Source organism: Lolium rigidum, chromosome 4, assembly GCF_022539505.1.
Source record: "Lolium rigidum isolate FL_2022 chromosome 4, APGP_CSIRO_Lrig_0.1, whole genome shotgun sequence".
In the NCBI taxonomy this organism is placed as follows: domain Eukaryota; kingdom Viridiplantae; phylum Streptophyta; class Magnoliopsida; order Poales; family Poaceae; genus Lolium; species Lolium rigidum.
In genome coordinates this window covers 185,054,737-185,069,992 of record NC_061511.1, presented here as the reverse complement: position 1 = coordinate 185,069,992, position 15,256 = coordinate 185,054,737, and the positions used below count along the sequence as shown (strand labels likewise).

The following is a 15,256-nucleotide window of genomic DNA, read 5'->3' as shown; positions in this document are numbered from 1 at the left end:
GTTGCGTACATATCTGAGGATCACGCACGTAAATTGGCAGATTTTTATAATTTTTTTACAGCAGGGGCGGCTCAACTTCGTGACAGCAAGAAATCTGTTTCTGCGCAGTAATCCAAATCTAGTATTGACTTTACTATCAAAGACTTTACTTGGCACAACAATGCAATAAAATAAAGATAAGAAGAGGTTGCTACAGTAATAACAACTTCCGAGACTCAAATATAAAACAAAGTGCAGAAGTAAAATAATGGGTTGTCTCCCATAAGCGCTTTTCTTTAACGCCTTTCAGCTAGGCGCAGAAAGTGTGTATCAAGTATTATCGAGAGATGAAGCATCAACATCATAATTTGTTCTAATAATAGAATCATAAGGTAACTTCATTCTATTTCTAGGGAAGTGTTCCATACCTTTCTTGAGAGGAAATTGATATGTAATATTACCTTCCTTCATGTCAATGGTAGCACCAACAGTTCGAAGAAAAGACCTTTTTTCCCAATATAATGGGACATGATGCATTGCATTCAATATCCAAGACAACAAAATCAACGGGGACAAGGTTATTGTTAACCATAATACGAACATTATCAATCCTCCCCAAAGGTTTCTTTATAGCATGATCAGCAAGATTAACATCCAAATAACAATTTTTCAATGGTGGCAAGTCAAGCATATCATAGATTTTCTTAGGCATAACAGAAATACCTGCACCAAGATCACATAAAGCATTACAATCAAAATCATTGACCCTCATCTTAATGATGGGCTCCCAACCATCTTCTAACTTCCTAGGAATAGAAGTTTCAAGTTTTAGTTTCTCTTCTCTAGCTTTTATGAGAGCATTTGTAATATGTTTTGTAAAGGCCAAATTTATAGCACTAGCATTGGGACTTCTAGCAAGTTTTTGTAAGAACTTTATAACTTCAGAGATGTGACAATCATCAAAATATAAATCATTATGACCTACAGCAATAGGATCATTGTCCCCAACATTTTGAAAAATTTCAGCAGTTTTATCACAAGCGATTTCGACAGTTTCGAGGCAATTTTGCACGCTTTGCACTAGGAGTAGAAACATTGCCAACACCAATTATTTTACCATTGATAGTAGGAGGTGTAGCAACATGTGAAGCATTAACATTACTAGTGGTGGTAATAGTCCAAACTTTAGCTACATTATTCTCTTTAGCAAGTTTTTCATTTTCTTCTCTTTCCCACCTAGCATGCAATTCAGCCATCAATCTAATATTCTCATTAGTTCGAACTTGGATGGAATTTGCTGTAGTAACAATTTTATTATCATTATCCTTATTAGGCATAACTTTCAATTTTAAAAGATCAACATCAGAGGCAAGTCTATCAACCTTAGAAGCAAGAATATCAATTTTATCAAGCTTTTCTTCAACAGATTTGTTAAAAGCAGTTTGTGTACTAATAAATTCTTTAAGCATGGCTTCAAGACCAGGGGGTACACTCCTATTATTGTTGTAAGAATTCCCATAAGAATTACCATAACCATTACCATTAGCAGAAGGATATGGCCTATAGTTGTTACCAGAATTATTCCTATAAGCATTGTTGTTGAAATTATTACTTTTAATGAAATTCACATCAACATGTTCTTCTTGGGAAACCAATGAAGCTAAAGGAACATTATTAGGATCAACATTAGATCTAGCATTCACAAGCATAGACATAATAGCATCAATCTTATCACTCAAGGAGGAGGTTTCTTCGACAGAATTTACCTTCTTACCTTGTGGAGCTCTTTCCGTGTGCCATTCAGAGTAATTTATCATCATATCATCAAGAAGCTTTGTTGCCGCCCCCAAAGTGATGGATATAAAGGTACCTCCACCAGCTGAATCCAATAGGTTCCATGAAGAAAAATTCAGTCCTGCATAAAAGGTTTGGATGATCATCCAAGTAGTCAGTCCATGGGTAGGGCAATTCTTCACCAAATATTTCATTCTCTCCCATGCTTGAGCAACATGTTCATTATCTAATTGCTTGAAATTCATTATGCTACTTCTCAAAGATATAATTTTAGCGGGAGGATAATATCTACCAATAAAAGCATCCTTACATTTAGTCCATGAATCAATACTATTTCTAGGCGAGAGATAGCAACCAATCTTTAGCTCTTCCTCTTAAGGAGAAAGGAAACAATTTCAATTTTATAATGTCACCATCTACATCCTTATACTTTTGCATTTCACATAGTTCAACAAAATTATTAAGATGGGCAGCAGCATCATCAGAACTAACACCAGAAAATTGCTCTCTCATAACAAGATTCAATAAAGCAGGTTTAATTTCAAAGAATTCTGCTGTAGTATCAGGTGGAGCAATAGGTGTGCATAAGAAATCATTATTATTTGTGCTAGTGAAGTCACACAACTTAGTATTCTCAACAGTACCCATTATAGCAGTAGTAAATAAAGCAAACTAGATAAAGTAAATGCAAGTAAGTAATTTTTTGTGTTTTTAATATGGAGAACAAGACAATAAATAAAGTAAAACTAGCAACTAATTTTTTTGTGTTTTTTATATAAGAGCAAACAAAGCAGTAAATAAAATAAAGTAAAGCAAGACAAAAACAAAGTAAAGATATTGGATGTGGGAGACTCCCCTTGCAGCGTGTCTTGATCTCCCCAGCAACGGCGCCAGAAAAAGTTACTTGATGCGCGTGAGACACATGTCCGTTGGGAACCCCAAGAGGAAGGTGTGATGCGTACAACAGCAAGTTTTCCCTCAGTAAGAAACCAAGGTTATCGAACCAGTAGGAGTCAAGGAGCACGTGAAGGTTGTTGGTGGCGGAGTGTAGTGCGGCGCAACACCGGGGATTCCGGCGCCAACGTGGAACCTGCACAACACAATCAAAGTACTTTGCCCCAACGTAACGGTGAGGTTGTCAATCTCACCGGCTTGCTGTAAACAAAGGATTAGATGTATAGTGTGGATGATGATGTTTGTTTGCGAAGAACAGTAAAGAACAATTGCAGTAGATTGTATTTCAGATGTAAAGAATTGGACCGGGGTCCACAGTTCAACAAACAATTGCATTAAGTATGGTGCGTAATGTAATCAACACAAATATCCTTAGACAAAGCATCGATATTTTATCCCTAGTGGCAACAGCACATCCACAACCTTAGAACTTTACGCCACTTGTCCCGGATTTAATGGAGGCATGAACCCACTATCGAGCATAAATACTCCCTCTTGGAGTCACAAGTATCAACTTGGCCGAGCCTCTACTAGAAACGAAGAGCATGCAAGAACATAAATAACATATATGATAGATTGATAATCAACTTGACATAGTATTCAATATTCATCGGATCCCAACAAACACAACATGTAGGATTACAAATAGATGATCTTGATCATGATAGGCAGCTCACAAGATCTAACATGATAGCACAATGAGGAGAAGACAACCATCTAGCTACTGCTATGGACCCATAGTCCAGGGGTGGACTACTCACACATCGATCCGGAGGCGATCATGGCGATGAAGAGACCTCCGGGAGATGATTCCCCTCTCCGGCAGGGTGCCGGAGGCGATCTCCTGAATCCCGCGAGATGGGATTGGCGGCGGCGGTCTGGAAGGTTTTCCGTATCGTGGCTCTCGGTATGGGGTATTCGCGACGAAGGCTTTAAGTAGGCGGAAGGGCAGGTCAGGAGGCATCACGGGGGCCCCACACGCTAGGGCTGCGCGGGCCCCCTCTAGGCCGCGCCGCCCTAGTGTGGCGGCGCCCCGTGGCCCCACTTCGTATCTCCTCCGGTCTTCTGGAAGCTTCGTGGAAAAATAGGCCCCTGGGCGTTGATTTCGTCAAATTCCGAGAATATTTCCTTTGTAGGATTTCTGAAACCAAAAACAGCAGAAAACAACAACTGCCTCTTCAGCATCTCGTCAATAGGTTAGTGCCGGAAAATGCATAAATATGACATATAATGTGTATAAAACATGTGAGTATCATCATAAAAGTAGCATGGAACATAAGAAATTATAGATACGTTTGAGACGTATCACGCTACTCTGATCATTATGCTCAGGTTCATAAACCTTATCAAGTTCTATTATCCTCCCACTCAAATACTTCGCTAGAAAACAATTTCTTGGAAATAAGCAAGTAACATTAACAAACACTTTTGTTTTTTACTTCATAGTGGAAAGAATTCCCAATTCTGGGATAACAACAAAGACATTCATCCGATGTTGCGCTACTCTGATCATTATGCTCAGGTTCATAAACCTTATCAAGTTCTATTATCCTCCCACTCAAATACTTCGCTAGAAAACAATTTCTTGGAAATAAGCAAGTAACATTAACAAACACTTTTGTCTTTTACTTCATAGTGGAAAGAATTCCCAATTCTGGGATAACAACAAAGACATTCATCCGATTTTGGTTGTAAACTTATTTACTTATGCTATGCATACCAAAATTAAGAAAGGACTATTAGGATTTATACCCATGCCATAACTTGTATGGTGTCATTTCAACGGATTATGATGATGCTCTATTTAGTGTAAAAGCGGTAGTCTCTAAAGCATAATCCACAAAAATATAATAGCGTCATTTTATTTTATCTCATCATTAACCCAACAAGGTTTGGGTACGTCTCTTGGAAACTCCATCATCACTATGATACTCCAAGAAACGTGAGTTGTAGAACAATTTCATAACTCTCTTAGATGTTCGCTAAAAGTCGTAATTCAAATATGTCCACCATGATCCAATCATAGATATTTGACTTTATATTACGATGATTTCCACTTCATGCTGAAATTTATTTGAATCCATTCAAATGTTTCAAACTTCTTCCTTATCGAATATATTCACATATATATACTCAATTCATTGTTGGAACTTTTCATGAAGTAGAAGAATCTCCCGCACACAACTATGTCCAGTGAACCACATACATCATTATGTATGTTTCCACTAAGTTAGTTGCCCGTTCAACTCTTGGCCTATGAACGGTATTTCAGTCATTCTCTTTAGAAGAGATTTGCAAGCGCCAAACGATTCAAAAATCATATGACTCCAAAAATCCATTCAAATGGAGTTCCTTCATGCGTTCCTTTCTAACATGACCTAAATGGCGGCTCCACTAATGAGTGGAATTCACATCATTTGCCTTATGGCATTTTAGCGTCAGTGTTATGTATGTGTGCTTCACCATAAAGATTTATAATAACTTATCCATCGTACATGGAATGTTGTTACAATTTGAACAACTCATTGTTTTCACTTAACCAGAACAAAACAACAGTTATAAAGTTCTTTATTATAAATCTGAATGGCTAGACAGAATGCCAACGACGAACATAATAACACTTTATTTTTGTTCCAGACGTGCATTCCTATCACATTCCTTTTCAGTCACTTAGGCCATTGTATTCTTGTATTGCGTTGTTTTGTATGACACCTCATACCAACCAATATGGTACTAATACCCAAGAATTTCATTGTGTGACCAAAACAAGGAATACATTCATAACATGTATATCATCAATATACACCTGAGCTAGACTTTCTAGTCTTTTCTTTCTTTCTGCCAAAATATCTTTTGTAGTTTCTCTTTTAGTTTTTCTCATTCTCAGAAAACACTTCACTTTCAATAACTTCTAAGTCCATTGGTCAAATACCAATAACCTTGAGGTTCTTACTTTGAAGTTGATCATCATATGACAAGTGTTCCAGATTTCACTATTAGTAACTTTTTAATATGATGAACAATTTCACTCATAATTTTATCCATCATATCATGACGACTTTCTGAGACCATGTCTGTACATGCTAGGCTCGTAAAGTTTAACCTTAGTATTCGCATGTGCAAATCTGGCTTGCACCCGTTGTATGCACACGTAGAATCTATAACACCCGATCATTACGAGATGCTTCGAAACGACGAGTCTTAGCAACGGTGCATACTAAGGACGATCATTTCATGGATATGCGAATATCGTTAGTGCCCCAATAGTTGGAGGATTGGGACGCCTAGCGTCTTCAACCTTCGTACATTCCCATAAAAATTATGAGTTTATTTAGTCTCACCAAATTATATTCTATCACCTTGCAATAAGGTCTTAGATATCACATATATCTCATACCTTGTTTATTTCTGAAAACTAAATTTTCAGCTCCTTACTTTTCAAACAGATTTGAACTTCAAGTTTCACGGAGACAAGATGATTCTAGGTACTAATTGAAACCATTGTTCTTTGAATCAACAATGTGAGGTTTACTAAAAGTTTGCAATAGGATTTAATCATTTCTTGATTTTTTAACAATACGGTACCAGTCCGTAAAGTTACTTGTCAGACTTAACAGTATTTCTATCTCAATTACAAGACTAGCGCATGGTAGAAAACAGATGCCAATTCTACAAATTTAATTTAAAATACTATTCAGACTATGTTCATGATAATAAGTTCATGTTTTAATCTAATTACTAATGAACTCCCACTTAATACAACATCCCTCATGGTTGTTAAGTGGTACACGATCCACATCCACTACACCAAAACCGATCATCACGTGAGATGATGTAGCTTCAATGGTGAACATTAACATGTTAATCATATCATCCATATGACTCGTGTTCAACCTTTCGGTTTCCGTTGTTCCGAGGCCATGTCTGTACATGCTAGGCTCTTCAAGCAAACCCAAGTATTTCCGCGTGTGCAACATGGCTTACACCCGTTGTATGTGAACGTAGAGTCTATCACATCCGATCATCACGAGATGCTTCGAGACGACGAACTGTAGCAACGGTGCATACGAGGGGAGAACACTTTATTATCTTGATATTAATGTGAGGGATCATCTTATAATGCTACCGTCGCGATCTAAGCAAGAAGGATTAACATCACATGCAATTCATAATATGTGATATGATATGGCCTTTCTTCTTGTGCTTTTGATCTCCATCTCCAAAGCACATGATCATGATCTCCATCATCACCAGCATTGCACCAAGGTCCATGGCGCCGCTTCATGGTTGTCCATCACTAATAGCTACTATAACAACAGCCATGGTTAAAGCGCCCAACTCATAATTGGTAAATTTGCGGGTTCAATTCCTGCTGGATGCACGCGAACGGGAACGTTCCATAATAAAGCTATTACATGATGAATAGACACGTAGGTCTTAACAAATTTAAAGACAACCATTAGGCTCCTGCCGGTTGCCATAATACAATAATGAACATCTCATACATCAAATATAATCATCATCACATCATGGCCATATCACATCACCAAACCCCTGCAAAAACAAGTTAGACGTCTCTAATTTGGTTTGCATATTTTACGTGGTTTAGGGTTTTCGAGTAAGATCCAATCTACCTACGAACATGAACCACAACGGTGATACTAGTGTTGACAATAGAAAGTGCAAATTGGAATCTTCACTATGGTGGGAGAGATAGACACCCGCAAAGCCGCTTATGCAATACAAGTTGCATGTCAAGCGTGGAGCAAGTCTCATGAGACGCGGTCATGTAAAGTTAGCCCGGGCCGCTTCATCCCACCATCCTGCAAGATGCAAAGTACACAAACTAAATCAAAAAAAGCATCAACGCCCACAAAACCATTGTGTTATACTCGTGAAACAGATCTATGCATAGACATGACTCTGATACCACTGATGGGGTTCGTAGCATAGAAAACAAAAAATTTGCTACCGCAAGACGAATAAATCCAAGATCTAATCTATGGAACACCCAAGATCCAATCTACCAAGATCGAAGCAACGAGAAGATCATGTGAGACTAACCCTCGAAGATTCCAAAGCCTACGAGATTAGATCTTGTTGTTGATGTAGTCGATCGTCCTGTGCTGCAATCCGGCAGCACTTCCGTACTCGGTCGTGCGTACGGTGTCGATGAAGCCCATCCTCTCCCCGTTCCAGCGGGCAGCGGAGGTGTGTTAGATCCCCTCAGAATCCCAGCAGCACGACGGCGTGGTGGTGGAGGTGGAGGAGAAATTCCTGCAGGGCTTCGCCAAGCCTGCGCAGGAAGGAGGAGGGAGAGAGGGGCGACTAGGGATTGGGGGATGATGTCCTGCACCCAGCCCTCCCCTCCCTCTTATATAGGCGTGGGGGGGCTGCCTTGGCCCCTCCTCCAAGCCTTTGGGTCGGCCAAAACAAGGGGGGACAACTTCCCCCCCAAGTAAAGTCCCTATTTTCAAGGGATTTGATCTTATCCACTTGATCCAGCCACATGAACCTTGGGGGCTGGTGTGCCTGGCCCATGTGGGCCTATGTGACCCCCTCCGGTCCATGTTGGTCGTCCGGGATAGGTGTGCCCCACTATGGTACCCTCCGGAACCTTCTAGAACCTCCGGTACAATACCGAAAAATCCTGAACTTTTTCGGTAACCCTGAAAATGACTTCCCATATATGGATCTTATTCTCTGGACCATTCCGGACCTTCTCGTGATGTCTTGGATCCCATCCGAGACTCCGAACAAACTTCGGTATCCATCTCATATTCCGAATCTACTTATGCGACATCGAACCTTAAGCGCGTCACCCTACGGTTCGTGAACTATGCAGACATGGTCGAGACTCCTCTCCGACCAATAACCAATAGCGGGACCTGGAGATCCATAATGGCTCTCACACATTCAACGATAACTTAGTGATCGATTGAACCATTTTACATACGATACCAATTTTCTTTGTCACGTGATACTTTACTTGTCCGAGGTTCGATCATCGGTATCTCCATACCTAGTTCAACCTCGTTACCGACAAGTACTCTTTACTCGTTACCGTGGTATGTCATCTCTTGTGACCTTGTCACATGCTTGCAAGCTAATTAGAAGACATTCCACCGAGAGGGCCCAGAGTATATCTATCCGTCATCGGGATGGACAAATCCCACTGTTGATCCATATGACTCAACTCACACTTTCCGAATACTTAATCCCATCTTTATAACCACCCATTTATGCAATGGCGTTTGATGTAATCAAAGTACCCTTCCGGTGTAAGTGATTTACATGATCTCATGGTCGAAGGACTAGGTAACTATGTATCGAAAGCTTATAGCAAGTTGAACTTGATCTCATGCTCCGCTTATTTGGGTGTATGTCCATTATATCATTCACCCAATGACATAACCTTGTTATTAACAACATTCAATGTTCATGATCACGAAACCATGATCATCTATTAATCAACAAGCTAGTTATACAAGAGGCTTACTAGGGACTCCTTGTTATTTACATAACACACATGTATCAATATTTCGGTTAATACAATTATAGCATGGGACGTAAACATTTATCATGAACACTAAGATATAACAATAACTAATTTATTATTGCCTCTTGGGCATATCTCCAACAGAAACGTCGCAGGCGGCGCTGCTGGCGGAGTACGAGCGGCAGCAGCGGCTCATCGCCAGCAGCGACGACCCCGAGGACTGCACAGGGCTGCGGGCGGCGTTCTTGGCGTCCATGAACGACAAGAACGCCTTGAGGGGCGACCTCGACGCGGCGATCGCCATGTCCATCCGCGACTCCGGCAAGCCGCTGGTGGACCTCACCAACGACGGCGAGGCAAGACCAAGCGGCTTGGTGAAGTTCGAGCCCGTCGACGAGCGCGTCAAGCAGGAGGTCGTCACCGACGACATGTACAACTTCCACCAGTACTACGACGCCTCCGGCCGCCGCAAGTACTTCTAGATTAGGTTTAGTTTAAATTTAGTCAAATTTCGTTCGAATCTATGTAAGTTTCAAAATTTCCGAAATTTTGCGACGTCCCCAAACGCGGCACGAACGAAACACGTCCCCCAAATGCTCAATCCGACGCGTTTTGGGGACGTTTTAGGGGACGCGGCTGAAGATGCTCTAAGAACTCGATCGGATCTTGGTTCCCCTCCGATTCAGCATCTTGGTTCCCCTCCGATTCAGCCTAGGTTTTGCTTTATATTTGTAACCCTTGTCCAATCAATCAAACAAACAAAAAAAGAGATCGTGGTTATCGCCTCCCCCTGCAAACATGCTACGCCGCCGTCTTGTGGACTCTTCGATTCCACTCCACTCACTTCCACCTCCGGCGACCCTCTCTTGCTTCCACAAAGAGGCGTCTCGTCGTCCCACACCCGACGACGGAAGCTTTGTCAGTTTCCTGGTTGAAAAGACTCACCATTTTTCCCTAAGAGAAGAAAAGCTCAGATTTTTTTGAACGAATCCGGGAGTTGCCAGATAAATTATTTTGAGTAAAGTCCGAATCTCTTAATTGAAATTTCTTCCGTTTGTATCTCAAGTTTTCTCCTTGTGTAGTTTAATTTAATTGAAGAATCAGCAAGTCCTTCGGCGGGTGCATATGGATGTACCGTTTGGTCACAAAGTGAGTGTTATTGCTTCATTACATATTTATTTGGCCTGAAAGTTTACTGGGGTGATCAAAATTATTTCGATGGATCTGCCAAAAGAGATGCTGTTTCTTGTCATTGATTCAGACAATTCAGAAGAGCAAATATTCTTCGATACATGCAATCTTATTTACTTGATTCTTATCATTATTTCTTACCAGCCCTTTGTCATGGTGTAGGAAAGCCAAGCTGAAGCAGAAGAAGATAGGCTCAGTGCGCTTCCCGATGACATCCTCCTCAACATCCTTGAGCGGTTGTATTTGCACAATCTAATGCATACCAGCACCCTTTCAAGGCGATGGAGACACCTCCCGCTCTTAATCTCACGCCTTGTTTTGCATGTTGATGAGTTCTTGCAATGCTCTGAGAGTCGCACAATTGGTAAAGTGATGGTTTCGTACTGTGAAGCAACGACAAAGTTGCTGGCATCAACAACAAGTGCCATCAAGGATATCCGCCTCAGCTTCTACCTTGCAGACCCATGTCACCTGCACTCCATTGGGCAGGCTGTTGGCAATGCTGTTCAGAGTAGCAATATAGATTTTCTCGAGTTCAACATATGGCCTGAGATCAGAGGTACAAGATGCACTGAGGAGCACCGGATGTTATTTGGCCAACGCTTCATGTCTTTCTTAGATGCCTGCCCCAACACATTTGGATCGCTTACGAGCATCACTCTGCGTAATCTGCAATTCGGTGAAGCAGACATGCAAACCATCATGAACACATGCGACAACCTGCAGGCCCTTTCCCTGCACTCTTGTATGCTGGGCAATACACATTCTGTACTGAAGATTGATGCACCTAGCTCCCAGCTAGTGGCGCTGGAATTTAGCAGATGTTACTTCTCACAAGTTGAGTTGGCATGTCTCCCGCGATTGGCTCGTTTGGTCTACGATACCTGGTTATCCATTAAATCTCCACTACTATTTGGCTATGTCCCCCGGCTTCGTAACATAAGAGTTGCCTGCGCTCTATTGTCTTGGCAGATGCCATTCACATTGAGTGGGTGTCTGTCTAACACCAGTAGCCTGTCAACTCTGTATCTGGATTTCCATGATGAAATGGTACGCTGTCTGTATTTGAATTATGTCGATATCCTTGATTTTGTTCTACTCGTTGATTAAATTGGCATCTAACAATTCTTCTGGTGCAGGTTTGGTTTCAACCTGAAGATCCGAAAAAGCTAGTTCATGCATTCAGTAATCTGAAAGTTGTACATCTGTATGGTATTTTCGCCGACTGTGACCTTAAGTGGACTTTATTATTTCTTGAAGCCGCGCCTTTCCTCCACAGCTTTTATGTCAATGTATGATTTTTGGCTCATTTATCCCTCTTTACCTGCAAATAATCATAGGTTACCACCATCTTTTAATAGCAATCCAACTTTGTAGGATAGAAACAACAACATTTATGCTTAGATTGCTATGAATTAGACTTTTCGGGCTGTCCAGACTTTAACGAAAAAAAAAAAAACCTAACCGTTAAAGTCCTGATGCTGGATGTTTTGTTCTCATGTATCATTAATACATATTTGAGTACACGTTTTGTGCTGCCTGTATGCAGAGTCTTATTGTTACCTATTATCTATTGTAGATATCACGTCATATATGTGGACGGTACAAGCTTTCATGCGCTGATAATGCTGAAAAGACCAATGTGATGTGGGAACCATCAGATTTCAAGCATTACAATTTAAATTTATTGGACATTGAAGGATTTCAGAAGGAAGAGAAGTTGATAAGTTATATAAAGCTTGTTATGGAGCGGGCAGTGACTTTGAGGAATATTCATCTGCATTACATGGAGCGCTGCGAACGCTGTGACTCTATAAATAAGCAGGCTGCATTGCCCATCATGGCCAAGTTTCACAATAATGAAGGCGAGCATAATCTAATAAGGAAGCTAGTTACCAATGGGTCATCATCGTCATCATTATCATCTGTAGAGATCATCATAGAATGACCTTGCTAATAAGTCAATCGGGGTTTGTAAGATAGTTGTAAGCTGTAACTGCACTTGTTCCTAAAATGTTACATGTTTGAGAACTTGTATTTTCCATTATGAGAGTGTCTCTAGCATACCTCTGGATGCGGTAAACCGCATTGCTGTTTTATGGTGCAAAAATCGTCGCGGCGGAACATATTAGGCATACATGTACGGTTCAACAGAATCTGTCTATACTATAGGATGAAATAAAGACCTTTCAGCGCTCCATCGAGTATGCACTGTAGGGGCCTTATTTTTGACCGGCCAATCAGCGCTCGACACATGAGCAATTGCTACAGTGATCGACAGTGAACAGTATTTTCTTACTTTTTTACCCAATAAGAGAATAATTTGAATTTAAACAATATCTTTTATGACTATAATTCAAATAACATTTGAATTTAAAATAACAATTTCAGAATAGATAAATTACATTTTTTATTGATATATACACATATTACATTGTCTTTGCAATATTTCATATATTATAACTTATAAGAAAATAAATAATAAATTACAAGAGATTAAAACAGAAAATAAAACCCTAATCTAAACAAACTAGCTACATTCTCTTTCCTGTTATCTTCTCCTATTTCATTTCTTGTTCTTGGACAACCTGCAAAGATCAAAACAAAGCAAACCAAGTGGAATTGCCAAATGGCATTTCAAATTAAGTTCAAACTAACATATATAAAGATCATAGTGCCGAGCTGATCCAACATAGCTTGGAATCTCAACCCCAAATACCCAAGCAGCTCACACAAAAGCTACAACGGGAGTCCCGGGACACATGGCAACCATGCCAGCAGTCGAAAACTGCTATAAATAGGTTTTATGAGCACCAGCCAAACAATCCATCGACCAGCAAAGCCATTAAGCCATCACCAGACACAGTTGAACATTTTAGTTCATCAAAGTTCACCCACGAGACATCCACAAACAACCACCGGCACCAATATGATGACATTGAAGCATAGAAGTAAGATCCAGAAGCTAGGAGGAGCAGATCTAGCTCAAGAAGGTGAAGATTCATCAAGGTCATCAACAACAAGTCCACATTTTAATCCATGCATAACTTCATAAGGTGAAGACCAATAGATAGTATATGAAATACTACTGAATTTCACTCAATTCATGTGTACAAAGTCATTACTTAACCATATCTACAAATCAAGTGGATCGCCACCGTAACTAGATCATGCCAAAGTGTAAGGGTACATTGCCCTATGTGTGGTTTTGGTAATTAATGGCAATCCTTATGGACTAATGTTTTCTTTGTGTTTATATGAAGGAATAGTCTATGTGTTGGATTCAAGTGTGGATGCCATGAACATAATGACATACATTCTGTATTGGCATCATGATCATAGATTTGAAGAGAAGAATATTATGTGATTGATGTCTATGCACGCTTCTATTTTTGTAGACAGTGTTGGGCCTCCAAGTGCAGAGGTTTGTAGAACAGCAACAAGTTTTCCTTAAGTGAATCACCCAAGGTTTATCGAACTCAGGGAGGTAGAGGTCAAAGATATCCCTCTCAAGCAACCATGCAATTACGATACAAGAAGTCTCTTGTGTCCCCAACACATCCAATACACTTGTCAGGTGTATAGGTGCACTAGTTCGGCGAAGAGGTAGTGAAATACAAGTAATACGGATGATTATGAATGGTAATTGCAATCTGAAATAAAAATGGCAGCAAGCAAACATGTAGAACAACTGGTTGTAAATGGTGTTTCAATGCTTGGAAGGCCTAGGGATCATACTTTTATTAGTGGACACTCTCAACAATGATACCATAACTGAATACATAGATATTATCACTTCACTATGCTACTCTGAACCACTCTCCGGTTTGATAATAAACACAAATTCACTGCGTAGGGTTGCATAAGCATTCCTTAAAGTTCGCATTTCCAATCTATAGATACCCCACGCTATCACTTTGAGCATACAAAGATGGTACTAACTAGACACCACAATTCATAAGTATTTCTGTAAATTAAACTTAAGAAAACGAACACGGTGCACACTGTCACACACCATTGGACAAGGTGTCCCGGGAAATCACATAATAAAACCACTTGAGTAACACAATAGTTGAAGGATAACATCTACTTATTCAACTAGATTACAAAGCTCATGATCACATAAAGATCATACATGAAGAGATAGATAGACCACATAGCTATCGGTAAAGCCCTCAGCCTCGGGGGAGAACTACTCACTCCTCATCATGAGAGTCAGCAACAGCGATGAAGATGGCGGTGGAGTCGATGGAGATGGCTCCGGGGGAAATTCCCTGTCCCGGCAAGGTGCCGGAACAGAGACTTCTATCCCCCGAATCTTGTCTTCGGCGGCAGCAGAGCTACAGAACTTTTCGTGGACGGAAGCTGATTGATTTAAGGTTCACGCGCCGGGAGGCTTCTTATAGGCGGAAGGGCGAGGTCGGTGGAGGCCAGGGGCCCCAGACCACCCCTAGGTGCGGCCAGGGCCTGGGCCTAGGCCTGGTCTAGCCGCCCCGTGGCGCCTCCTCGTCTCTCCTCTAGATTTCGTCTTCGTTACGAAAAATAAGATCTTCGGCTTTTGTTTCGTCCAATTCTAAGAATACTTGATGTACAACTTTTATGAAATAAAAAACAGCAGCAAAAAAGGGAATTGATGGGAATTGACGCTGTGGCGTTACGGAAAAAGGGCAAATCTCCCTCAAATATAAGATGTTTTAGATATTTTAAAATAAATTAGATACAAATCATAATGAGTGAATCTACACGCTAAGAGTAGACTAGATAGTGATACATACCAAAATAGATGAATCCACTAAAAGCTAAAACATCTTATATTAGTGAACAGAAGGAGAACATGAG

At 40.5% G+C, this 15,256-nt stretch overlaps 1 protein-coding gene across 1 annotated transcript; it reads left to right on the top strand.

The window, feature by feature from the left end:
• Positions 1–10,132: 10,132 nt before the first annotated feature.
• LOC124648993 (putative FBD-associated F-box protein At5g53635) lies at positions 10,133–12,583 on the top strand. Its single transcript, XM_047188678.1, has 4 exons — positions 10,133–10,375; positions 10,580–11,467; positions 11,557–11,709; positions 11,997–12,583. The coding sequence occupies exons 1-4, from the start codon at positions 10,352–10,354 to the stop codon at positions 12,363–12,365; spliced, it is 1,434 nt and encodes a 477-aa protein (XP_047044634.1). The 5' UTR covers positions 10,133–10,351; the 3' UTR covers positions 12,366–12,583.
• The last annotated feature ends 2,673 nt before the right edge of the window (positions 12,584–15,256 follow it).